Here is a 27,407-nt window from a genome sequence, read left to right on the forward strand (position 1 = left end):
TTGAAAGGAAAATGTGATTTGCTCCTCAGTGAGTGCATGCTTTGGGCTCTCGCAATTCTCTGCCTCCTGCTCACAGGGCAAATTGCAGTAACGGTTGTCGATCAGGAGAAATTGGAGCAGAGGTTGGGGAGGGTGACGGGTTTTTTGTCTTCAATCAGCATTACCACGCCTGTTTAGTTTTTTTGTTAAAGCAATGGAATCCATCAGCAGCCTCCCATGAGAACTGTAAGAAAGCTAATAGCAGGTGGCGGTAGATGTGAAATGGGCCTTTGGACTGGGCAGCCATGGAGAGGATAATGCAGCCATTCAGGCTCTCTCTAGAAGGGCCCCCCTTTGTGCCCGGAGCTGACATGCTACTTTGCTGGGGCTCCTGAAAGGGTCCATTTTGTTCAATTTGTCTAAAAGCCGTTGACTTATGTGACAATTTAAAGACTTTGGCTGTTAAAGTTTCCTTAACCCACCGACACCTGAATGGCTCTTTTGTCCAGCCCTGTGATCTGTCCTTCATTCTCACATTATCCTTCCAAAAGGAGGAGAGTTGAAAGCCTCAGAGAGGGCACCCTGGTGGTAGCTCCTCACAGATGACCAGCACTGCTGACTTTAATTCTGTACAAAGCCCGAGAACTGGAAGAGGACAGAATGTTGGGTTAGGTCAGTGGTTCTCAAACTGTGGGGCGCGACCCTCTAGTGGGGTGCGGAGGTATTACAGGTGGGGCGCGGGGGGTGGGGGGGTGAAAAATTATACAATTTTAAATATATAATCCTTTATTAATCCCACAGTGGGGAAATTATTCTCTGCATTTTACCCATCCTTAGTAATTAACAGGGATCGAACCGGCTACCTTCTGGTTTCAGGACGACCACTCTCTCCATGAACATGATTACTTTACATAGTACAAAAGTACAAAGTACACAGACATAAAACGTCATTAATAAAATGGAGAAATGCCTGTACTTTCGTGGAAATGTTTACGTTACGGCGTTAACAGGTTACGCTGCGCATGCACGACTCAACGATTCTTGGCGTTTTACTAAGGTCTTTTCTGCTGCTGCGTCTCTCAAAACAGAAAACAGATCTCAGCTCAGCATGAATTGTGAGCGGCCGTATCAAATCAAATTTTTTTGCCAAATATTAGTTATTTTTTGCACAGATAGAACTTTATTTGCAAAGTTCTAACAAAGTGATTGCACATGTTATTAGTTTGTGTCTGATGGAGCGATCTGGTTTACTTGAAAGGGATTTCAATTTTCTTTATTCTATTATTTGAAAAAGCACGGATGGAGGAGTCACACAAAGTTGGACCATTTTGTTCCAATTTTCTTGGGGCGGTGGGGCCCGAACATTCTTCTTCCTCCAAAGTGGGGCGTGACAGAAAAAGTTTGAGAACCGCTGGGCTAGGTTCACAGTTAGTGCCCTTCCAATGTGTCCATTTCCACATGAAGGTTGCATTATTCAGCCGCACAGATCGACTGGACAGACTCCACAAGCGAGCCAAATGTGACTCTTGGTTTCTCCACAGTTTTTATAGTTTACAGGAAGACATGGCCTCCCTGACAAGGCTGATACATGTCTCAGGGCCCTAGAATACATACATGTACGGATGAGATCAGATGGGCATGGTAAGAGTGTACAAGCATGAGTCAGCATTTTTGTACTTCCTGCTCCCTTGTCTCAAAGTCCATGTTTAAAAAAAAATGAGATTCCTGAATTAAAGTCTGTGGTTAACGCAAGCTTACAATATTTTAAGGTTTTGTTGTACGATATAGAATATATCAGTAAACACCCCTCTCTTACGCGACTTAAAATAACCGGTGGCTTAATTAGACTGCAGAGGTTGTCGGTGACATTAAACTCATCTTCTCAGCGGCGGTAATGTTAAAGTCACGTGAACGTGGTTTATAGCTTAACGTTAGCTAACTGCGATTGCATTCACTCTTTAAAAGTCATAAAAGTGGTGTTCATTTGGGAAGACTATCTTGCTGAACAAAACAAGGAAGTATAATGACAAGTTTGAGAGCTAAGAGCACATTGTCTTTTTGTCGAGGGAACCAGTGTGACGCTAACTTCAGGCTTGGCCTACAAACATATGTCAACCACACAAACCCTTCACAGCCTTAGAATATAGTTTAACATTGCATTTCGTTTTTATACAGCCAAACATATTTAACAAAGCTTTGTTCATTTCCGTATCCAACAATGAGACAGTCAATAACAGTTATTGAGGAGGCTCCCCGTGCATTCAAGCATCTTGACATGGATACAGCGACCTCACCCACATGAAATGTAGATCATGTCCACAGAGCCTTGTCCCTCTCTCTGGCTTTTGATTCATTATTACTGGCTAACCATAGAACTGTCCCTGATGCACATGCAGAGCAAGAGCCACACAATGGAGGTGCAGCCAACTGTTAAAAGCTATTATGTCTGAAACGAAATGAACACAGAGTCAAGGTAAGGCAGTATTCTGTGAAACAATGCGAGATGTAAATCATGCCCAGCACTCTATGGAAGATTTAAAAGGCCTAAATAAAAACAAATCAATTGGGTGAAACACAATATAATTTTTTTAAATGACCTTCGCTACATTAATACTGGATCACAGCACAGCAGAAAACAAAGTGGTGCATTGCATTTCAGTGTTGTCTCGCAGAGGGCAGCATAAACCTGCTGATACTTCAGGCAAAGCACTGTCATTAGTTTAAAAATGGAAACGTCATTGACAAAATAAAAACAATCAACTGTCCAATCACAGCTTGGATGCGGTTCGATGGGCGGGGCAGAAGAGATCAGTAGAGTTTGAGTAGATGTTTCCAATTATACTTGTTTTTGTGCATTATAGTAGGGTTGGCTAAAATTAAATTGCAAAATATGTTTTGAGTTCCATACAACTGGTATTAGTCACAGTGAGATTGTCCATTGGAATTGAAATTAAAACATCCCAAGTAAAAGAACATGAATTAATGCGACATACACTATTTTTGTTCTTGATCAACACATTTTTAGTTCAGGGTAAACGAATGTGGCTGTGGGTACACAAAGATGTTTTTGAAAGCTGCGTCTATCGTTTCATTACTTTCCTGATGCATACACTCCAAATTCAAAATTCAGAGCATTACAATAGCAGCAAACAATTATTTGCAATCTAAAGATATAGTAGAGAAAACAGCGTGTTGTAATCCCAGCTTCTTCTGTGTTTGCATTGCCGAGTGCATTGTAGTCCATGTGCGTCTCTCTGTTGCGGCCCACTGGCTAGCTCATTGCATATTAGCATATTTGCCGGACATGACTTTCGGATGCCACAATCGCTGCGGTTTCCACCGTCCTCAGTCAAGAGATCACTTCACATCTCCAGCTTTACTGCAGAGGAACATTCGAGTACAGCTAAATGGGAGAAGAAAAATGGTCCCCATTAGAAATGTAACAATTAGGTGTATTGTAACCTCGTATTAGAGAGAATGACCATAGCAGTGTCTCATTTGAAATGATGGATCATGTTCGTCAGTGCAGCTGCACGTCTCTGAGTGGTTTCTAATGGATTTCTGGGAACATTGTGACTGTATGACTTCCAGGAGGTCAGGCAAACTTGTTAAAAGAGTTTTGTGAGTTTACTCTCATTACAGGCAGTCATATCCATTGAAATTGTATGAATATCTAACACATCCAGGTTGATGAGACAAGCAGACATGTTTCTCTTTTCTTAGTTTTAAGTTTAACATAAGAACAAATACAGAGTGCGGCTCATGATCTATGTGAAAAGAGCCAGAAGACGTACTGTTAATTAAAGTTTTAGTATCTCACTTAAAGCTGGTGGAGGCGGTTTACTTTTGGTTGCATTGGGCAAGAATTCCATAATAGTCAGCTTTTTGTAATACAAGTGGTACCCCAGAGGATGCAGACATCGTCCTCCATACTGTGACGTATTAGTACTAGTCATTCATGTCATACATCCTCCATACAGTAACATGTATTAGTACTCGGCATACATCGTCCTCCATACTGCAACATGTATTAGTACTAGTCATACATCGTCCTCCATACATCGTCCTCCATACTGCAACATGTATTAGTACTCGTCATACATCGTCCTCCATACATCGTCCTCCATACAGTAACATGTATTAGTACTCGGCATACATCGTCCTCCATACTGCAACATGTATTAGTACTCGGCATACATCGTCCTCCATACATCGTCCTCCATACAGTAACATGTATTAGTACTCGGCATACATCGTCCTCCATACTGCAACATGTATTAGTACTAGTCATACATCGTCCTCCATACATCGTCCTCCATACAGCAACATGTATTAGTACTAGTCATACATCGTCCTCCATACATCGTCCTCCATACAGTAACATGTATTAGTACTTCATTTTGATGCGTATGAATGTAGAATATTTAGGCAACAGGGCAATATGGGCGACTTTGGCTCAGTGGTTAGCATGCCCGTCTTTCAATCAGAGGTCAGACATGGACCCGCTAGTCCATGTTGATGTGTCCTTGAGCAAGACACTTAACCCTGAATTGCTCCCCGTTGCTGTGTCTACGGTGTATAGAGGAAAAATGTAAGTAATCTAAGTGAAATGTAAAAAAATGTATATATATATATATATATCTGCTGGCTACACAGGAAGCCCGTAAATATAGCCTCTTGTCCCCAGAGGCTTATTTTCTGACAGACCGATAGCTGAATTCTATAGTACTGTTCTGTTTTCTATGCAAACATGTGGGCCTGTAAAGCCCTTTGAGAAGAGATACTGTGATTCAAGGCTCTAGTGAGCTAGAATATCGGGGAAGTGTTTCACCACCGCCGTGAACTTACGCAGCAGGATAAGCTATTAAAGAGGTGGATTGATAATGCTGCTAGTATTTTAGCCTTCTGCTAACGTAGCTGTGTGAGCAGTCGCGAGCTAGCCTTCGCGAGCCAGCCTCCACGAGCTAACCTCCGTGAGCTAGCCTCCGTGAGCTAGCCTCCGCGAGCTAGCCTCCATCTCTGAAACTCTGCATTTGTAGCAGCCAATAGGAACGCCCTGTCTGAAACGAGCTGTGATTGACAGAGGAGGTGCAGAAGTCAACCTTTCTCTCAGACCACTTGAATTACAATACGCTGTGAAAGGTTATTATGGAATTTTGACAAGCAAGGCTAAAATTAAACTGCCTAAAGAAGCTTGCCGTCGGGGGTACACAAATTGACAATGACCATCACACATATGCCACTCTTTTCCAATTGTGACCCACAATTGTGGTGCAGGCCGGGAATGAAGTTGGTTTTAAAGATATGTAGTTGTAGCTTCATCTATACTATTAACAACTTTTCGGGTCATCCTCATGTAGATTTTGTAGATGTACGTACTATTTGATCACGCTATTATCCTTGTGTGTATCTTGACGTTTGTGTGGAAACGTTACGTTTGCCCTGAAAGGGTTAACTGGCAGAGACGGGTCTTGCTTGCTCACTGTATGTCACGATTCATCTCAGAGGCTGAATATTTCATTCGGTAATTAAAATTTGTAGGTCAAGTCTCCTATGACACCGATTTCTATTGATATAGGGGGAAGGTAGTGGTTCCCCTCTTTAATGGGCCTCCTTCATCCAGCCCAGATTTAACGGATGAAGGGTGACATTTTCCCCCCGTTTTGTAAATGAATGCAATTGATCCGCCTAACAAGAAAAAAGTTTGGTTTCCAAATACTGCATGATAAAGAGATTAAGCCCTTAAATGGCTTTCCAAAGGCAATCTTTATTGCAAGCCCTAAAGTAAGGCCATTGAACTTTCAATTAGAATTTCTAATAGGCTATTGACTGGAATGTATTAAACGTTGCTACACAGCTATATAGATCCTAAGAGGGGATTTTTCTCCATCCAGGGTGCATGACCCCACAATCCCTCAGAGGGAGATACACAAACATTCAGCACAGTCACCTGATGTGTGTGGGATTGAGCTGAACATGTGTTTTCTCTCTAAATTCCCGTGGTTCTTATTGTAATTGCTAGATGTGAAGGTGTTTACTTTAAACAGCATTACGTCGGCCCACCTTTGTAATCCATAGTCATTTCAGCAAAGCCTTTTGATCCTGGTGTCCTTTTATTTGTGGTCAGGATTTTTTTTTTTAACTCCACGTCAGCTCAGTTGAGTCTTTTTCTTGCCTAAGCTTTGATGTCGCTCCAAGACCTTTGGTTAGTCTTAATTTCCGAGGTTCTTCGTATCCAAGCACATGAGCTGTTTCTAATTTTCTGTGATTGATCTCAGGCTCTAAATCCCATTTAATTGCCCCTAATGCTATATTAACTGTTGTCAAAATATTTTCACTTGTCATCCTAAATCAGCACTCTACTCCTCAAACAGCATGGTCAAGGAACACGACATCTGTTTCGAATCGTCTCCGCGTCCCGCTCTTCTATGCCTCTCACTTTTTCCATCTCCCAGCCATAATTTTCTCCGTCTTTGTTTTTCCCAGCCTCTCTTTTCTTTCTGCTCGCGCACACGTCGTAGCTGCAGGTGATTACAAGCTTTGAGAAAGCTGCATCAGGATACAATTTGTCAGGGCCTAACAGCCCATTCTGTTCTGAGGGGGTTAACATTCTGTTTGTGTTACAGTGCATTCAAGCTCTAATTAAAACAACATTACATTCCCCATCTGCCAATCTCCCATAATCTTCTTTAATTGCTGTAATTAAACTATATTTACATGTGCAAAATACTTGTAATTTAGCAAATTGCACTCTACACTCTGCACGTTTAATCAGCGGCGCTGCAGAGGAATGGAGTGATTTCAGTGTTGTGATTTCAGCGGTGGGCAGGTTCTGACAGGGTAAGTGGACCTCTGCCTGAGGTCTCGCGGAGGTTAGGAAAACAAGCCATCGGAGGAGTATTGTCATTGGGCTCTGATTGCAGCTCGCGTGGCTAATTATAAGGCTGAGCTCCCTTGTGAAGCCAGGCAGAGCTTAGGTACGTGAGTTTGCTTGTACAGTGTTCAAACAAGCTCCTGTGGCCTAGCGTACTGCAGCCAGAGCTCACTGCTGCTCGCAGTCGTGATTGACATCAACCGTCCCCTTTCGTTTATTCAAAATGCAAAGTGAATTCGCTGAGTCGTGTTTGCCACCCCAAACAGAGAGAACTGAGTTGAGGCGGTAAATACCTGGGAGTTAAACCTGCAGCTGGCTGAGCAACTGCCGCTGTAATGAAAACGTCAAGGGCTGGCTCTGTCTGGAGAGGAACAGCATGCTTGCTTTCAGATTAATGGTATTAGATAGGGATTAATCTAGAAGAGGGAATTTGTCAAGCTGTAGCTTTATATTAGCATCACTAATAAGCTAGCTTTATAACGCCCCACCCGATGACACCGTTTTTCAAAGACTTCCCTCGACACTTGTGGTTTATTCAGTCATTACCGCTAAACGCCGAGCTGTCACCCGGACAATCTGATGTTCATCCTCGCTGTTTGGAGTTGGTCCCGCGGTAAGTACAGTCATTAGAAAAGTCTTGTCAGTGTGGCAGTCGTTTCAGGAAGAGGCCCCTGCCTTGCTTGTCTCGACTGTTAGCTGAGCAGCTCGCATAAGCCATGTCATCTTGGCCTAATTACATTCCTGATGTGCCTTCCTGTACGAGAGAAGGCCCAATCAGGCCAGATGGAACCAGATGTACCAGCGCAGCAATTCAGAGTCAGGGGGTCCTGCCCTCCAACACCTCCCCCTCCACCTGCAGGCATTGTCAGGTGGAGGCAGACCTGGCAGAAAAGACCAGCGTTGAGGTAATTGGCAAGCTTTTGCGAGAGTTTCCCCATCCTGCTTGAGCTGCTTATTAACTTCACGCCACCAGTATGCACATCATTAGGACATAGCACAGAGGGAAGCGGGAGGTTTTTTTGCAGAGGGGAACTCTCTGTAGCCAAACACAGCGCTTAGATTCGGGGCTCTCTTGATTCCAACTCTTCTCTGGGTAGTCGTCGTAATAGATGTTTCCCCTGTTCTTCTAACTGAGTTTTTAATTGCTCATCGTATTACTGCTAGTTTGTGACTGACACACTAACGGTTTCATCTGCTTGGTTTGGATATAAAAGGTGTCCGTGCCTCTCTGAGTTAGAGAAGCTTTCTTTTCAGGGGAGTAGAAGTAGCCGGTGGGCAGTGCAGTGCAAATGATGTTATAAGATGGACACAGCCCCAAATCCTCATTAGCTGACACATAGTTCCTCTTAATTAGCTTCCATTCACTGTAATTAGCATGGATGAGGCTAATCATCAGATGTGAAAGCAATCTAACGCTTGGGATACAACGTCCTTGGTCTCACTTTTATCTCAGGTGCTGCGGCTGTTTTTCAAGCTTTTGGGGAATAAAAGGCAGCATTTGTCTGCTCATATTTTTTAAAGGTGATGTTTTATGTCTCTACTGTATATTACACATTGCTGTAGACTTCCTTCCATGCATTAAAGGCTAATTAAAGAAAGGGGAGGACAATAAGATGATACACTCCTGTTATCCTGAATCCATACAATGATCCCAAAGATTCCCCCTGAAGACAAAGCGCATTTTCGTCACATCTTTTGAAAGCACGTCAATCTGTTTGTGAAACGGCTCATATTTTGGCGATGACATGCTCGGGGCCTTTCATGAAGAAGAGAAGAACACGTGGATGTTGCGTTGACAGTGCTGCGGCGCTTTGTCCCGGATCAAACAAGTGTGTGTTGTGTTACACAATGGAGCAGGACCACAAGTAGAACAAAAGCGAGTGATTGAGGATTGCATTGTTGGAAGCACCTTCTGCAGCAGCATGATTGATACCCTCTCTCTGCCTGTCAAGCTCCTGAGAGAGATATTCCTCCCACTAATGTTGCCTCTGCTGCCAATCATCCTTTGTCTTCCACTGGTTACCGAGCTCCGAGCTTTCAGCTCCCCCAGTTTCCCTCTATGTGTTTTTGTTTTAAAAGCGCACGTGACTTCCTTATTTATACAAACTCAACGGCAAACTGAATCCAGGATCATACGGTTGATGCCTAACTGTTTTTCTGGGTGGGGTTACACAGGATATGAGCTTTTTATTTGATTTTCCACCTCGGGGATTATAGTCTTCTGCTATCTGTGTCTTTATTGATATCAAATCCCACAAGTGATCGCCTCAGATCTTAAATGTGTATCCACTCACCACAAAATGTCCTTGCACCTAATCTTTTGGCCGCAGACAAAAGGATGTGAGCGCTGGCCGATCCAGCATAGTGAAGTCTGATTTTCCCAGAGTGCCGAGGGCACGTTCTCCCTCACTCGGCCCCTCAGAGCTGTAGAGTCTACCCTGATCTAAAGCAGAACCCCGTTTAACCCCTCCGGTTCATCATATTATGATGGTGATTGTTTAAGACTGAGAAGATCTGGTTGGGCCCGCAGTAAATTAGATGTGTAGAGACCAAACCGTATCATATTTCTGGCGTTTTAACATCTTTCTGTCATTCTGTCATTCCTCGGTCTCTTATTATTTCTCTCTCCTAATATGCTTTTGCTTTCCCACAGGCTGGATCTTTTTCTCTCTTCTTTTTTTTGTGAAGTGGAGTGTTTGGCATGAACCTTTGCCATATGCCTGTAGATTTGCCAAAAATTATTCAGAGCAGCTCTTTTCTTGCGCCAAGTATTTGGCCATCTGCTTAAGTCTTTAACCAGCAGCATCCAGGGACTTCATGCTTGAACTGTGAAGTCAAATGGTTTTCTTCAGCTCCCAAATCAAGCTAGGCACTGCTGTGCAGATTTACTGCACTGGCACTTCCAAGCAATCACACATATATTTTATAGTGCAGTACATAGTTGCATTTATGGGTTTTGCACGTAATGACAGCCAGGTTTCCCCAGAGCTGTTTTTATGTGGTTAAAATAACTTTAAAGTTAAATTAGACAAAGTAGTCTCTTTTGAATCGGTCTAAATCACTTCTAGAAAAAACATTTAGCAGACAGGAAATCTATGTGCGTTAGTTTGATGGTAGGTGTTAAGTATCTGCAAATGAGGGTGCAGACAAATAGCCGAAACAGCTGCAATAGTCGTTTTCCCAAAGATTCCCTCGCTCTGAATGCAGACTGAGGATTTTAAAGCAGGAGAGTGCTGAACAATGTGCTGCTCGTCAAGCTAGCAGGGAAGAGGAGGGAGCTTTTCTACAGGGGGTGGGGTTCATTATGCGGTGCACAGGACACCATTATTAGCCCCATTACACACACTGACAGCCGCACATTCATTCTCCTATACCTGCTTTTTAAAGCCACCCATAAATAATGAGGGCTGCAGCTATCCTCGTCTTGGAGGAAGGGGAAAAAAAGGTCATTATAGAGCGGGCCTCCATTTGTCAGAATTATTTCATAATCTCAGGTCACGAGGAGGGTTTTTGCTTTAGCTAATTGTAGATCGGACCACTGAACATAAATTCCCATTAGCAACCATTTGTTACTCTCTGCAGACTCTGACCCTTCCTGCTCTTATTTTGACCGTTAATGACGGATGTGGACGCACTGCAATGATGACTGTGACAAATCTGCAAAGACGGCGTGTTGCATTTAATTAAGGTGATGACGAGAGTCATTAGGCGGACAATGAGGAATTTTTGCACCTCGCCACAATCGCATAGATTGCACCATATTGATTTGCACAGCGATGGCGAAGCCACGTCAGTGTAGATTCGCTGCCACTCCTTTGTGATGTAGAGGTCACAGTGCCATCCTGGTTAAATGTGCTCTGACTGGTAATCGGTGCAGCTGTGCAGTATAATTACCCCAGCTTTTATCAGAATGACCTCTCTGACAAACTTCCCTGGTGGAGGGAGACACCTGAGAGCTTCCACACTTCCTATCTGCCCTTGTTTTATCGAAAAGGCCCCGCCTGAATGGATAATAGAGCCCCTGTTCTCCCAACAGACGGATAATGGAGGGTGGAGTGGTCCTCCTTGGCAGACTACTGCCTCTTCCCTGCACTAGAGAAACCAATACCAGGCCTATCGGCTGATATATGACACTAATACACGGGCTTACTCGGCCCCTAAACAGAAAAGAGGGATTGTTCTAACTTTCGACTGGCTGGAGGATCCATGACTCACAGGTACCGCACTGTCTGGCCCCTGAGACCGCTCTAATTGCTTTACATCTGTACAAAGGTTTCTTGTAATCGGGCCTTCTGCCTCCATTTGTCTTCCTTTCAGTCTCCTAGTGAAGGCCTTAATTGGTCTTAGTGGGGCTTTTTTTCCAGTTAGCTTCTGGGCCTGAGCTTGTAGAAGACTTTACCCCCGGGGGTGGGGAGGGCGGTGGGGTTTGCTCGCTGCGAGTGGTTTGGAAGGTTGCCGTAGAGAGGGAGTCAATACTTCTTTTACCTTTAACACTATAATTAATGTTCCCCTGACAAGCAGCTTTTTTTTTTTACCCCGTAGCTTCGCATGCGGGGGGTTGAGCTCCTGGGATCCACACGAGAATCAGGACTTGTAAAGCTTTGTGAGAAAACCTCCCGTGCAGTCTCCAGTGGCCAATCGACATTTGTTGAAGATCCAGTTCTTTTTTCTTTTGTTGATTGTCGGTGCACGTTTTTCTGCCTCTGAGACCGAGAGCTCGTCTTACTGTTGTCTGTGCTTCAGCCCTCGCCACGTTGAGATCTGCGTGGAAGTCATCCCTCAATCATACGTGTGAGTTTAGCACCTTTAACAAAAGCATGCTAATTCCAAACTTAAGAGGGCCCAAATAGAAGTGTGTTTAAGAGTGTTTACTTGGAGTAAAGTGCTAATGTAAACCGAGGCAGATTCCCAGGAGCGTAATGTGACCCGCCTCACTTTATCTGACTCGACCCTGTTCTCACCCGGAGATAGCATCTCATGTACACTGCTGCACAAGCCACATGTCACATCTTTAATTTAAGATAACATGACATACTCCTGGCTCTTTACTGGCATGGTTATGTTTATACACAACACATCCCAGTCTGGCATGAATTCTAGCCGATGTGACTGCTGCCGACTGGACAGAATCTGTACTTTTTAATCAGCTGCCGAGTTTGGATATCAGAATGATTTGCCGCTGTTTTCCATTTGAGTTTAGCGAGTAGAGGACAGAGCAGGCCCCGGTCAGGAGCGCCATGTTGTGAGCTCTCCTCTGCTAGGTCCTACTCTGCTGTGCTCCCTGCGTTGGCTGCTGACTGACTGATATGGAGCTCTGCTGCCAGGGCTTAAATAGCAGCTGTAAGCGTCCAGCTGCTCCCTGCCACGCTCCACTTCTCCCCAGATGGCTCCGAGACGTTCCAGCAGCCCTCCGGAGGAGCGCTCATGAGAAAAGTGTTATGGAGTGGCTCTCTGAAACACCAGGGAGCATCCCTCGCCACACCACAGCCACCCTCCTCCTTCTCCAACCCCCGGGCCGAACGCCCAAATCAGGGGTTTGCCAACTTACCGACGGGAGGCAGCGCAGATGGCGGTGTCCGCAGCGTAGGCCAGCATGCAGCAGGGCCTTGAGGGCCGGGGGGGTGGGGGTGGGGGGCTTACTGGAGAGAGCACATGCCTGCCTGGCCTCGGATACCACTGATACCCCTCAGGAGGAGCTCTCAGTTGGCCCTCAGAAGATGACCAGCAAGAGCCTGGCAACCTCGACTCAGCCCAGAGATGGCGTAGTGAAATGTTATTCTTTCCCCACACGATTGTGTTTGATAAGTGGGTCGTGTCAGCGCCCGGCCGGCCCGACTGAGAATGTGTTGAGTGAAAACGAGCGCTTTTCAAAGTCATTGTAATTTCCCTTGAACACCCAGTGTTAATACATTATGTCAGCTGTGGTGCTCCAGGGCAACCGTCTCTTACCTTGGCTGTGTGTTAAAGTGATGAATGGTCCGTCAACTTCACGCCACTGAAGCGAACCGCAAGGTTCACTTCAACCATGACATCGGTCGCAGAGATAATATCATGTTTTGACATATCCTGCACTCAGGGTATTCTGAAAATATACTTTGTTTAAATGTATGCAGAGGAGATTTTGGCCAGTGGTGGTGCTGAAAAATGAACCCTTATTTTAAGGCTGCACGATCCCATTTTGGTGAGAAATGTTTGACGTGAATAGATCAGAAGTAAGACATTTTTAACAGACCAAACTGTTTCAATTAACTTTCAAGAACTGAAACGCCAAAAATGGAAACACAGACAACTCCCAGACCATCCAATGCCGAGGCAGTGACCTGTCAATCACGCCTTAAAGCATACCCTGCTTTATTTTGCTTCATCATCATTTACTAAATGAACATTATGCTGTATTGAAGAAGACTTCTAGCCGTGAGACAATAAACTAATGTTTACAATGTTTACTGAGGGAGAAAATCAAGAGAGAAGTAGAGTCATTTTCTTCTATACAACCAGACTTCTTTTTGCAACCGGAGGAGTCGCCCCCTGCTGGTCAGTAGAGAGAATGCAGCTTTAAGACACTTCCGGATTGGCGTCACTTTTCAGAACCGAAAGTTGCCGCCTGGTTTACACTCTCGCTTCCTTCCCTTGTTGTTCCCTTCCTCGCCATCCCTTTACTTCCTGGCCGGAGAGAAGAGGTAGGGGGGGGTATTGCTCACGGCAGGGGGATGGGGTTCTTGCTCTGCTGACCTCACTGTTATCCTTGCCATGACAGGAAACATACATCATAGCGGGGCCTCTAATGTGAAACACATTCTGCCACAACTTGATCAAAGCCAGGCTGTCTGGACAACAAAGTGCCCTGTAATGCCGTATTTGGACCATATAATTGGAGAGTAATTACGGCTGACAAAACACTCACACAGTGATTTTCTCTCCTCCCCGGTGTCTTTTGGGCTGTAAGAAAGCCCAGAGAGGGCTCGTCATAAACCATGTGGGATATTGTGTGCTGAGTTGGCTTGAAAGCTCTTGAGTGGAGCCGAGGGTAGGTCGGTTTTTATTGGAGCACGATCGCTTATTCAGAGACACTGTAACAACACACGAGGGTAGCAGTAACCAGTGGCCTAGAAAAACACCAGTGCACCGCATGAGGGCTGACCCTCGCTCACTGACGAGACATCAATCTCCCCAACAAAAAGCTGAGCGCTCTTTTGACTTATTGAGTCTATTCTCTAGTCGCTGATAACACCGTGGAAATTATAGCAATTAGCCAAGTGTCAAGCTCCCTAACCGGTCGTTCACTAAGCCTGGATGTTTGAGGAGCTATTCATCAAAATAGAAAAGGAAAAAAGAACATAAGCAATGAGTAATATGTAGATATTTCTTGGCTTGGCAGTGCAGTACCCAAGTTAGAAACCATTCCAGCCAAAGAACAGGAGAAGAGCCTTTTACAAAACAGAAATGTGAATGCGATGCAGATGTTGCTGTTTTGTTGTGTTCACATTGTGTGTACTGGTTGTCCCAGATTGCTGGCAAACTGTTTTTTTTATGCATGGGTCGTCTTTCATTCTGAAGTCCACCCCCCCCTGCTGGGGCAGCCAGAATGAGCGTTGAGCCTTGGGGCCTGAGCTCTGTGGTGTTCTGCTGTACAAAAATCAAACAGAAAACACATGAAAGACTGCAACACATAACAGTTTGATAAATGTCTGGAAACTCTGTGAGAGCACAGCTCCGAATAATCAAAGTACCACATCACCACTAACAGTTTGACCCAATGTTTGCATACTGCGAATGGTTGCATGAGCAAAACAATCCGTCAACAGCGCATTCCTTTTGGTCAACTCTGCTATCCTGGAGCCGGCCTTTAGTCCAGTTGAGCGTCCTGTAAAAGTATAGCGTGAATCCAGCCTGTTGACAGGCTCTCTACTACTGAAACGTGTTAACAGTTGCCAGGGGAGGCTGCAAAAACAGGCGTTTCATAGTCTAGATATTTTATCTGTACTTTTCTCAACTGAAGATGTGCAGATATGGATTCTGAGCTGGGGGGTTTAGCCCCAGACAGCCTCATTCCCCTCATCTCTGTCCCATTGCTGTATGCCTTCGTCAGGGTGAATCAGGCTTTGTGGGTGGGGGTGTGGGGGGGGGGGCTAGACTGGTTTGAACCGTGACTGGTACTGCTGGTACTGTGGGAGGTTGGCGGATGTCAGATGGCTCGTCCGCGGCTTCCAGCCTGCTATCGTGCGCTACCACTTAGCATGCTAATTAATCCCAACCAAAGGGCTGCGTCAGTCACCCCACGCTCCGCCAGGGACGCTCCCACTGGGCTCATCCTGCTTTAATTGAGCACGTTTTTTCAGAGGCCCGCTGTCCCTGGGATTACATTAGATCCCTCTAATTCACCCAGCCTGCCACCGGCGCGGGCAAAGTGAACAAGAGAGGGAGGGAGCCGAGCTGAGGCGTAGACGCAGGGAAATGTATAAATAAACCAAACAAACAAACAAAAACCCAGACTGAGTGTTTATTAACACCCCTGGGATGAAAAAGGAGGTGAGTGCAGGAAATCATTAGCGCAGGAGAGTCAAACTAGGCTTGTTTGATCTCGCTGATGGAGGAGCAAATGTAATTTAGCGCGCTGCGAGTAATTTGTTTTAGCAGTTAGCATGGGTTCCTTTTAATTTCATTTTGCCTTGCATCAGTCTTTCAAATTAAATATTTTTATTTTGTACAAAGCGGATCTTTGTGAGCCTCGCGGCTCAAAGACCAGCCCTCAACAACAACTAATGTTTATTCATCTGCGCTTGTTTGCATGCGTGCGAGACAGATTCTTGACAGGAGTGTGCAGTGTCGGCTTTTATTTGAGTTCTTTCTGCATAATGAGGCAACTCAGATGCGCGCCGCGACAGCTAGCAAATCATAGCAGGAGGATAACAAAGTGTTTTTGTCACTGCGGCTTTAATTATTTTGGAAGACGTTGCCGGAGCGGCTGCACCTGTTTTTGGTGTCTCACCTTATATCCTCATTTTGCTGATAGTTGTCGTCGTCGCAATCTGTTTATGAAATCAAGACGGCTCTTTCAAAACCGGGTGACTAACTAATATCATCCAGCATTCACTGGAAATGTAATAGATGAACTAAATAACCTGACAGACTGACTGCGGAGGCGGCCTCTAACATATTGGGTCACATAACTGATTTGCTGATATCATTTTAATGTTTAATTCAGCGAGGAGCACCGAGGGGCTCGACCTTACACTTTGCGGGACGTGGCGCAGCGAAAGAGCAAAAGGGGGCGGTTGGGGAGGGGGGGCGTTTATCTCGGCCTGTCAGGGCGTCGCCACTTAATTGCTGCTCGCACCCGTGACGCAGAGGAGGCCGTCCCGCGGCATCGGGGGCCAGCGAGTCTCAGCTCGGGTCAGTGGGGGAAGAGAGAGCAGTCTTATCAGCAGGAGCGGCCTGGAACAGTGTTGCTCCGAGGCACCTTATCATGTCTGTGTTCACGCCGTGTGGAGCCTGAGCACCTGCTCCTGCTGGCAGCGGAGATGGGAGATGCCCTCCTCCGGTAACAGAGAAGCCGAGACGCCGAGCGGGCGGATCGCTTTGAAGACGAGCCTCAGTCCACGGAAACGTTGGGCAGCCATTTTGGATGCACTGGAAGCGTTTGCGCCGACTCCCGGCGTTCTGACGTCACGCAGAGTGAAATGCCTCTTACTTTGAAGATATATCAGGGCGAATTACCGGAACACAGGCCGCTATGTGGACCATTTAGTATTAATTGGAAAAATAACAGAGAATTCTTGTGGAAGTGATTTCGAAAGCCTTTCCTAGCTGCCATTACAGACTGATGAACAACATGTGCTCTAATGTGGGAGCACTGAGGGAACTCAGTATCTCAGCTGTGTCCCTGGCAGAGCCTGCAGGGGTTGTTAGCACTGACAGTGCCGGCCTTAATGCATGAGACTTCCAGGCAGATTGTTGGCAGAGCTGGGCGGTTTCTCTCAGACGGGCGTCAGCTGGCTGCAAGCCTCACAGCCTCCTCCTCCTCCTCTTCCTCCTCCTCCTCCACCTTGCTCCCCTTCCCATCATGGCAGACCCAGAGAAAGAGCTTTATGGAGCCCCCATAATGATACGTGGAGAATGTGCTGCACCGGGGTGACTGTTAACCGCGGCAGCTGCACAGATAGCCTGGATGATGGAAAATCAGTGGGACCTCATTTTGGTTTGCCAGTATGAATATTAATGGCTCGTTTCCAGGCCATGGCTAATGATGAGGAAAATTCCCTAATAAAAACTTGATGTGATGGGCAACGACCCGCAGGGTCACTGGAGACAGTCAAAGTTAATAGTGTGCCATCAGGTGTGAGGAGTTAAGTGATTAGAGGCACAGAACCTAATCCTGATGTTTTTCTCCCCCCTCAGCTATGAGTCAGTGTGGAGGGAGGGAGCAGATGAGGTTCATATCTCTTGACAACAGAGGGTTGTTGCCTGTTGTTAAGCGTACATCCAGGTGCACGCGAGCCATGAATGTCACAAGTAATACGACAGGAGCAAGGCCGAGATTATTTTCTTTATAATAGCTCCGTTGTGCGTAATATTCGAACATGTATTTCTTACCGAGGAACCCTTTTTTCATTTATCGAAAGCAGACGATCTTGTCTAAAAGACTAAAATGACCGATGTGACTCCGAAACTCACAGTATGAACCTGAGCAAGCATTCAGTGGCAGCTTTTGATATTTGACATGCCTCAGATACTAAAAAGCACCGCGGTTCAATGACCAATCGTAAATTTCCGCGCTTCCAGCGTCTCGGGGGTTAAAACAGAGCGGAGGTGCATGTTCACTGTCATCTAGTCACCCATGCAAAACTCTTGCCATCACAACACGCTTCCTCTTACTAGATACCTGGTTTGTCTTTAAGGTACACAGGAAATTCTGCTACTTTATTCACTAAAATGACTACGTGTGTGGCCAGATTGCCATATCGCATCATAGCTAATGTCTAGCATGTGGGGTGCTTACCAGACACAGAAGAGGACTCATCTCAGGAGAGTCACCATAACTGCACAAACAATGCAATCTTGATGTATGTAATTATCTCAAAATCCTGCTGTTAATCTTTGATTAATCCAGCATCTGCTTCGTGCCTCAGTCCCCTATTGGCTCATGGAAACACTGCAGGGCTGGGGTGAGGCAAGGTGGGTGTTTGTGTATGTGCCCACACTTGTGTGCTGTGTCTTATGTTATTTTCTTATGTGTTATTGATATTTGTGTTGCCCATTTAGCCGGGAGTACCGTGTTGAGATGATTCTAGAAGGAGAGATGTTGAACCCGCTTGTGTAACAAATGGATTTTTAAGAAAGCAAAGTGCTGCACCTCTCTGTTCCTTCCTTCCTTCCTACTCTGGTCCTTGTCAGGTGTGTGTGTGTGTGTGTGTGTGTGTGTGTGTGTGTGTGTGTGTGTGTGTGTGTGTGTGTGTGTGTGGGACTGATCAACAGAGAGGTTTACCCTGCGGCAACATCTGTTTTTGCCAAGTATCACTTCAGTAGTACGCTGCCACATCCCCGGTTGAGTTAAATGTCCGACCTTCCTCCGCACTCAAAACAGAAAGCAACACACACAGACACACACACACACACACACACCACTTGTTAGCCTCCTGAATGCATCTGAATGCATCTTTTCATCCCAGGCATCCAGAAGTATGTGTCTGTGTTTTCTGCTTACACCTTAACATGGAGTCCCTTTGCAGACGTTGCAAGCCACTCTCTGATGTGACATCATTGGAGATGTTGCCATGTGGAATTAATGAGAAGAAGAGTCAGGTTTAGAAAAGTCTCTCAAATGTTCTTTCAGTACATTTTGGCACGTTCCAGGGAAATAAAACATAAAAAGAATGTACTCCAGAGTAATAAAACCAGGGGTCACAGACTATAAAGTTCTTATTATTTTATGGAAGGCCCTCCTCCGGTGCCGTCCCTCCTTTAGCGCCGCTGCCCCAGCGAGTGAAATCCAGAGTTTGCGGTCGAAATTGAATATCTACTGGATAAAGTCTTACATTTGAAGGGAAATTGCGTTCAGATGTTGGCCCGCTGCATCTGGCCAGTGCTGCACATGTGGATCAGACCTGGTTATATTAGTCCAAACAGAAGTCTGGTCCTCCCTGACGAAACATTCTTGGCCAATGAAAGAGGCGTTTGTATAGACTAGTCTCAAACACAGTCTCAAACACTCAAGCTGCGCGGTTCTCTTTTCCTTGTCGATTTTTTTTAGATCTACTCTTTCCTGCCATACTTTTATATGACGGTTCGACATCAAGCAGATGCTGTGGAAATTCGATGTTGGATGTCATCGCCTCAGAGCTCTTCTTATTTAAATGATCTGTCCCAGTCAGACATGACATGTTGAATATCCTTCCACTCACTGAACTTTTGGCCGTATTTGCTTAAGTGTCTTTTATGGATCTCTCTTTCTTTTATGAAATGTGGGTCTGCTGGTCGTATTTCTAGTTCATTTGAGGTTCACGCTGTTTGTCTGGGCGTGTCTGTGTTTGATTCACGCACAAACCTTAAAAACAGGTCTATCCAGGGCAGATGCTCATTATTATCAATCTGGCAGTTAACCCTTTAATAACAGGGTGCGGAAATCCCCCTGCGCCTCCTATCAGACAAAAAACAACAACATATTATCTCCAGAACCACATCGTTGTTTAACTTCATTTAAATTGCTACAATACTGCAGCCCTTGTGAGAAGATACATCTGGTGTGAAACATAATTCAAGTAACCGAACAACACAGTTTTTTGACTGAAACTCAAATGCTGTGTTCTACTATGAATGTTGTTGCAGATACCGATTCTTTAGGTCCTCATCTTTCCAAAAAGATAATAGAAAAGATCATAATACAGTTCCTCAAGGAGGCATTTTTGGGAAATCTTGCTCATATCGTGCTGGATGTTCATAGTTATGATCAAAATATCTTTGAAAAGTGATTTTTTTACATATATAACATTTTTTCCCGAGACTTTGCTGAACAAATACATACAATAAGCACAAGTATTGGAATTGATTTGGGGTTCCTACAATGACTCAAACACAGGGGAAAAGAAAAAAAAGTCTGGAACCAAAACTGGTTCCACCGTGATTAAAGCGGCCATGTTGTTTTTTCTGGTACAGTTCCACAAGCTGGACCATACCAGCATCTCTAGTCAGCAACACGTATCGACCGTATTCAAGATCATTCCTATTTTCTCTGGAAAAGTCTGAATTTGTAGCCGAGTCAGTTTCTTTTTTTTCTGTATATATGTTATAAGAAAGTAATCTGTGAGCGTATTGTGACGGTGCCTGCTGCTGCAGCTTTGTGTGCCAAGGCAGGTGCTGTGTAGCAAACCCTGAGCTCATCAGTCTCCTCCTGCCCGGCTCTATTTGTTGTTCCTCAATTCACAGTGGCGGGACTGGCAGACTGTGTAATGTGTGGGCGAGAAGGAGAGAGGGATACGGGAGGTGTGAGCGGGGGATTGGAGAGTAAGCGTGGCACAGATCACCATTTCGCCATGCTAGTCTCCCTCTATTCCCCATGAATAATGCGGCACAGCCTCTACCCAGCGGCAGGCCAGGCATGCCGCCATATCAAGCCGCGATGGAGAGCGATGCGTCCAGCTTGGCGAGCTTGGGCTCAGACACATTGGAGGCCCACAAACCCCCACCCCGCTCCCCAACCTGCAGAGAGGCGCACTGGGCTCCAAGATGGCAATCAAGGCTTGATTTGCCAACACATTTCCAATGATTAAAATGTAATTAGCACAAGCGAGCACCTCCTCCCCAGCTAATTTCCACGCACGCTGTGACAGGCAGGCGGTCGGCGGCACCCAGGCCCCAGCAGCAGATGGAGGAGGATGCGGCGGGGGGAGAAAACCATTTTGCCATGCGACTGTTTGCATCAGAAAACCATCAGGACGCGCAGCCATATCAGGAAAGAGCTGTTAGGCGGAGGGAATGAGGAGCCCTTGACGACAGCGCATCAAATTGGCACTGTCATAGCTGACCCTGGCAATGGCTGCCATCCTTCATGCTGTCTCTCCAGCTCCCAGGCATGCAGGCAGGTTGGCGTCCTCCCTGGGCTTTAACCCCTTCAGCCTGCCTGCAGGACAACCTGGCTCAGGCTGATAAACAGACACCATCCTCTGTGCAGCGGGGCGCTTTAATGAAGCCCATATCTGCCATAATTAATTCTAAGGTCATGGATAGCAACCAGCATAACCTGAGGCTAATGTCACACATGGGGGGCGACATTACGCATCCATCACACACACCGACCGAAGAGGATCTCATTTCTGAAAGTATTAGATTAGACACAACTTGTAACACCAGACACAGCGGATACACACACTGTCTCGGCTTCACAATTATCTCTTCTGCATGTCCTTTGTTTTTGTTGACTTAACATCTGTTACTGCTTGTGGACCAGTGGATTTCCAGAAGGTTATGTTGGAAAAGGGAACATGGCATACTTTCCTTTGCACGCATGCCTGTGTGATGTGGTTACCTTTTCAGCACAGACATTTTTCTGCGGGTAGCTCGAGCGGGAGACGCTGGCGAGCCCTGCTGCTACGGACGTTAGCATAGCTGCATCATTTAGCATTCGGCCCACGGCTCCGTATGTTCCCTTTTTGTATTGGGCCAGTATTGCTCACAGCTGGGGAGGATTTAGGACAGGAATAATTGACTCCTACTTTCAGACCAATATAAACAAAAGGCCCGATGCTTGGACGGCGCGTAGGGAAATGTGTAAGAGCACTCAGCCAAAAGAGAGGCCCGCGAGAGAGCAGAGCGGCAATCAGAAGTGCTCCGGATACAGGCCAACATCAACAGCTCTTAGGGCTGACGCTAATGTTTGACATTCTTGTGTTACTTAAACTTAACACTGGGGTCTAGCTGTACAGTATAAGGCCAGCCTTGTGTAAACAGCAGAGGGCCTGCGTAGAGTATCACTTTTCCCCGTCAGCCCCCTCCCAGGACTAATGGTTTCCTTATTGTTCATGACTGTTGCTTTAAATAAGGCCCATTTCCTCCCGCCTGTCAGACAGCTAACTCCACTGATCTCAATAGCACCATTGTTGTTGTGTTTTTTCTCTCTCCTCCGTATAATCTGTTCATTATTGGAAGTCATTTCAAACCTCTGACATGTGTCTTTTCATTAGACGTAGCCTCCCAGGATCGGTATAAAGTGTTTCTGACATTACAGTTAACCATAGCGCTGCAGATTCATCTGCTCACCCGTCAGTAGCAATAACCGCATTTTTGAGCTCACGCTTACCTCCTAAAACAATACCGTGCCTCGGTTAGTAATGATGAGGTGTACCAATCATTCGTGGCGTTTGCGAGTGCAAAGCCGAGACTTTCTAGCTTTTCCCGTCTGCGTTTGTAAAGCACGAGTCAGCGAGTAGAAACACAAGGAGCGAAGACATTCCAGATATGCAGGGGCTTCTCCTCCCCCGCCTCAGGTCGCTTTATGCACGAGGCGGCGCATTAGTTCACTATGATCACCTATCAGTGAGTGACAGCTCTGACTTGTTTGTATGCCTGGGTTGTCTTTTTTTCCATCTTTTAGAGGTGTTTTTATTTGTTACTTCTTGCTATTTACTTGAGCAGCGAGTTCAACGGAGCTTTGCCGTCTGCATTGCGAGGACGATCAAATTGCCTAGCCCTCGCCTGTCAGAGCTGATTCTCTGGATTTTTGACTTTGCTCATTATTATTTCCATTTTATTAAGTTTTCCCTTTTTTCTTTCTTTCCCCAGCCTTTTGTCGCTCTGGGAAATTTGCATACCTCTATTCCTAGGGAGAGAAAAAAATAATGACAGCAATTTCTTTTCTTTTTCTCTCCCCCCACTAGCCGTGTGAGTGCTTCGTTTAGTGGCACCTGCGGAAGCGACAGGCGCAGGGATGAGAAGTGAAAGAGAGCAGTTGATTAAATCATCATCAAGTCGCAGCACAGAAAGTCAATTCTGCTTGCCGTCTACAATGATATCCTTTTATCTTAAAGTAATGAGCTATGGCACTTTTGCATCGGGTAATACGATGAGTTCCATTAGCATGTTCCATTTGCTTCACAAGCAAGGGCAAGTCATTCCAGCCGGCTTCTATCTCGGCAATCAAAGCAATTGGCTGCACAGCCAGCGAACACAGAAAGGAGGGGAGAGCGGGGAAAAAAGGAAGGAAAAAAAAAAAAAAGGAACCCGAGAAAGAAAGGCTGGTAGAGTTTTGTCATGGATCACAACACAGTGGGGAAAAAAAAAACTCAAATGATGTCCATTATGCGAACCCTTTCGCGTGCCTGTGTTCCCGGGTGTGTAGTGTGCACAGGCGGAGAAGCAGCTAATGAGTGCTGCGTCGCGTTACTCTTGTCACATTTCTGAGAGGCCTGAACACATGCAAGTAGTTGAGATGGCTAATACTGCTCATCAGATCTCGTCTGCCGCCGCATTAGTCAGCGCCGCGCGGCCCGACACGCCTGTTTATTCACAAGCTGCAATGCACACAGTGTGCGGCTTTTTGGATTACACAGACATCCGCGTTTACTTCGCAATCTTCACTCGCCGTGCATTACCCTTAGTTTTTTTTTCTTCCCGGCTGACAATCTTTCGGGGCTCTCTGCACACTGTATTAAAATGGGGGATGGTATGTCGTGGGCGGTGGAGGAGGCGAGCGAGAGAGAAATGGAGAGCGAGGGGAAACGTCTGAGAAGTGTTTGCCCAGTGCGTTTATTGCCTCTGCATAATTTATGAGCTGCTGGAGCTGACCATCATGGCAGTGTGCCGCGGGCGGCCCCTGGGGCCGTGTGGGACAGGCCTGTAAATTGGATGCTATGCTCCTGCTGAGCTCGCAAGGACCCCCTTTTTTTTTTTTTTTAATCGTCTCAGCCTCAGAAACAGACCCGCCACGAGCCCAGCCCACCTACCTTTGAGATCTGCAGGGCTCCAGATCAGCAAAAAACACGAGTTGGAAACAAAAAAAATGGAAACAAAAAAAACGGCAGGGCCTTCTGTCGCTCACTCCCTGAGCTGTCAATCACCCCCCCACCCCCCTTCCTTCCACTCCCTCCATACTTTAATCGACACCCACCAACCCCTTCCTGCCCTCCCGGTCCCCCCGCCTACACACACACACACACACACACACACACACACACACACTGTGCCAACCCCTGCCCATATTCCCCCCCAGTGCCTTCTTCATTACCGACTCCAGTGCTTCTCTGCACCTCAGCCATATGCACAACGTTGAGGGCCGCCAGTCACCCAGCATCACACTAATTAGTTGATAAAGAATTAAGTGGACCTTGAAATTGAAATTGGAAAGAAAAAATGAAATCCAACCACTTTTTTCCTCCCTCCATTACAAAGTTTCCTTCCTCCTCTTGTCATTTCTCCATTCCCAGCCTCGAGCAGGAACACACATCACAGAATTATAATTTTAGTGGCGGATGGTGTTTGCACATTCCAGCTCCGTCTGAATTTCACATCGGCTTCAATGTTAACAAGGGCACTGCTGCTCGTGAGAAATTAGCTTTTGTTTCGCATGCCGGTGCTCGTGTCGGCTAATAAAGTGATCCGGTGATTTTCAGACACTGAATATGAGTATGTGATGAGTTCGTCATTAAAGCGATGTTAAGATTTGCCATTTGCAAAGGTAAATGAGATTATGGCACCCACACAAGTGGAAATGGAATCAAGGACAGTTATGAAACAAGAATGTAGACATATTACTCCTCATTTTCAGCTTTGCCTTTGTTTTTCTTGTTTTTCTTGCAGTGTGACACCGAGAGCGACCAAGACGACAAGGTAAGCCTGCCGTTCACCGTGGATCCTCCTCTGTGCTCGGATCCTCTCAGACACACTCCATTTGGGCTTCAATAATATTCAAATATTAGACTTTCTTTAAGGCAGAGAATTTAATGTAATTAGAATTAAACATCGTGTTAATAACTATGTGAAAGCCTTAATTAGCTGCACATTAATTACAAATGGTTTAATGATGTGCAAAATCTAAATCAAACTGTTCTGGGTTTTTAGGATTTAGATGACATTTAAATGAGACTGCTGTGACGGTCATGGCCGAGGGTGCAGACTTTCTTTCACTTCCATATCTAAGGGTTGCGTACCTTGTGTCATATCTGTCTGTCCTCCTCTTATCTTTTCACCTTTCTGTCAGCCTGTTTTTGGGACACTCTCCAGAGGTACATCAACACAATCATTGCTTCCAACACTTCCTTGTGTCGAGATCTACAGCATCTTCCTTGTGCTGTAATACCGCCCTTTATTTGCTCAGAAGTTCATGGTTTTGTTGTCACACTTTTCTTGCAATTTTACAAAGAAATTGTATTAATAAATAACATATTTTCAGGGAAACAACAAACAAGTGCTCCAGGTTTAAATTATATGTATATATTATAATCAAATTGTTAAAGTTTTCACTAGAAATGGTCAGATTAGTTTTGAGGAGCTGGCGTAATGGTGGCAGACAAAATCTCTAGCCTGAAGCCAAATCACCCCAATTACTAACAAGGCTAACATTTCTTCTTCTATAGTTCAAATTCTCAAACTAGATGTAAATTGATACAAAACATCATGGCATACTGTATACTACGGAGGCGTATGAGTGCCATTGTAGATTAAAATAATAATAACGGCACCAGGGGAGGAGGGAAATATTCAGAGAAAAGATAAAATACACGTTTTCTTTCTTGTTATTTATTAACATAATGCAATTGGTATGCATTGCACTTCATCCTCATGTTAAACCTGTTGTACGTTTTCCTTTGCCAATGGGTTATCAGATAGTAGACAGTAGAGACAAACCACTTCTCTCTTTGACTACCCAAAGGTGTCTTTATTTCGTTACAGCTAACACTAAAAACCAGCTGCAGGCGTTACTCCAAACACACTGCGTCACCATAGTTACAGTGACGCGTTCAAGGGGCCTTACCCAACGGTCACTGCTCGTGTTGAACCACAGATTATAAGGAATTATGTCCTGAGAGTTTGTCTGGCAGCTGAAAATGTATGGATGAATGGCGAGTCTGCTGCAATCTAATATTTTGTTATTACTCTAGTATTACTAGTGTTTAACGGTGACATCCGAGGTCTGAGGAGGTTGGTCAGAACATGCGTGTTCCTTGTAATTCCATGTGACTTTATATGTGAGTTTTTTTCTCTGAATATTACCCCCACCGACACTATTTGTCTTAAAAAGTACAGTTGTACCTTTTTTAATAATGGCTGCCACATGTGGTGTAATCATTGCATTATGACATCCAGGTGCTTCTACTGTAAGTTTCTCTAAGACCGCTCCAGTTCTAATATCCAGGTATTCACAGTTTGAGCGTAACTCCTCGATCCTGAGAGCAGCCATACCATCCAATGACTTCTAACCAGAGATCTAGATCCACTCTAATGATTTAGTAATGCCATTTGCTTGTGGTGTTTAGACTGTGCAGCAAATTGAGTCATTACTCAGTGTTGTCGATTTAAATTGCTCCTGTCTCGGTGGCAATTCCTTTTTGTTTCAGGAAGAGAGGGAGAGCATGGTAAGCTGTTATCCGGCCCCCAGTGACTGTATTAATTCACCCCGGCTCACGTTACGCTCCTGATGAACAGCTCCGACTACACCTTCCTGTCATTGATTAATTGTGTGTTAAAGTAACAGAGGAGTGAATTAGTAAATAGGGGGACCCCTATGACAGGGGCTGACTCATGTGTTCCTCCTCAATGTAAGGGAGTAATTGGAGCTCCCACGCAACGCAATCACCCCCCCCCACACCCCCCTCAGTCCACGTCAACTCTGCCACTATCTGCACCTGCCAGGCGCCGCCGCCGCCGCTGCCGTTTAGCATTCTGCAGGGCCCGACCCAGGTCTCCTTTACAACACGGCGGCGGAGAAGGACGCGGGAGAGCGGAGTCGTTTTAATGGGTCAAATGTATTCAGATGAGGACAAACGTGGCTTATTTGGTCCCCACCCCCCCCACCCCGCTCCTTCAAAAGCAGGGAAATGGGAAAAAGTGTTCCCAGGAGAAATCATGTTCTGCTCGGTGGAGAAGGCCTCCGCCGTGTCGGCTGGAGCTGCCAGACTCTGATAAGAGACAGCTATTCGCATCTCAGGGTACGTGTGCACACACAGTCCTGCCGCTGTGTTTGTGTGCGAGCGTGTTGGAAACTGTCAGAGCGTTTGCTCATTATAAAGTGACCTGTAGGACGGGCCCTCGCCAACATGACAGGATAATGGCATAGTGGGAGACAGGTAAGGAGGCAGGCTCGCTGCAGCCGCTCGTCACACAACACAGGTATTATTAGCTCTGCATGCGTTAGCATTAGCATTTCTGCTGCGCCCCCCCCTCCCCTCCTTTACCGCCAGTCCCCCTGCCACTAAAAAATGTGAAAATGTGACGGAAATACTCTAGCATGCGTGGTTTTTAATACATTACATTTCATTTAGCTGACGCTTTTATCCAAAGCAACTTACATGTTTTGCTCTATACACCGCAGACACAGCAACGGGGAGCAATTAGGGGTTAAGTGTCT

At 45.7% G+C, this 27,407-nt stretch overlaps 1 protein-coding gene across 1 annotated transcript in view; it reads left to right on the top strand.

The window, feature by feature from the left end:
* auts2a (activator of transcription and developmental regulator AUTS2 a) overlaps positions 1 to 27,407 on the top strand; it is a gene marked incomplete at its 5' end in the record, with an annotated part of 286,453 nt that overhangs the window by 165,608 nt on the left and 93,438 nt on the right. Inside the window, one exon of the mRNA XM_079234783.1 lies at positions 24,641 to 24,670. Coding sequence (XP_079090909.1) covers positions 24,641 to 24,670 — 30 coding nt within the window. The remainder of the gene's footprint in view (positions 1 to 24,640; positions 24,671 to 27,407) is intronic.

Source organism: Taurulus bubalis (assembly GCF_910589615.1).
Source record: "Taurulus bubalis genome assembly, chromosome: 2".
In the NCBI taxonomy this organism is placed as follows: Eukaryota; Metazoa; Chordata; class Actinopteri; order Perciformes; family Cottidae; genus Taurulus; species Taurulus bubalis.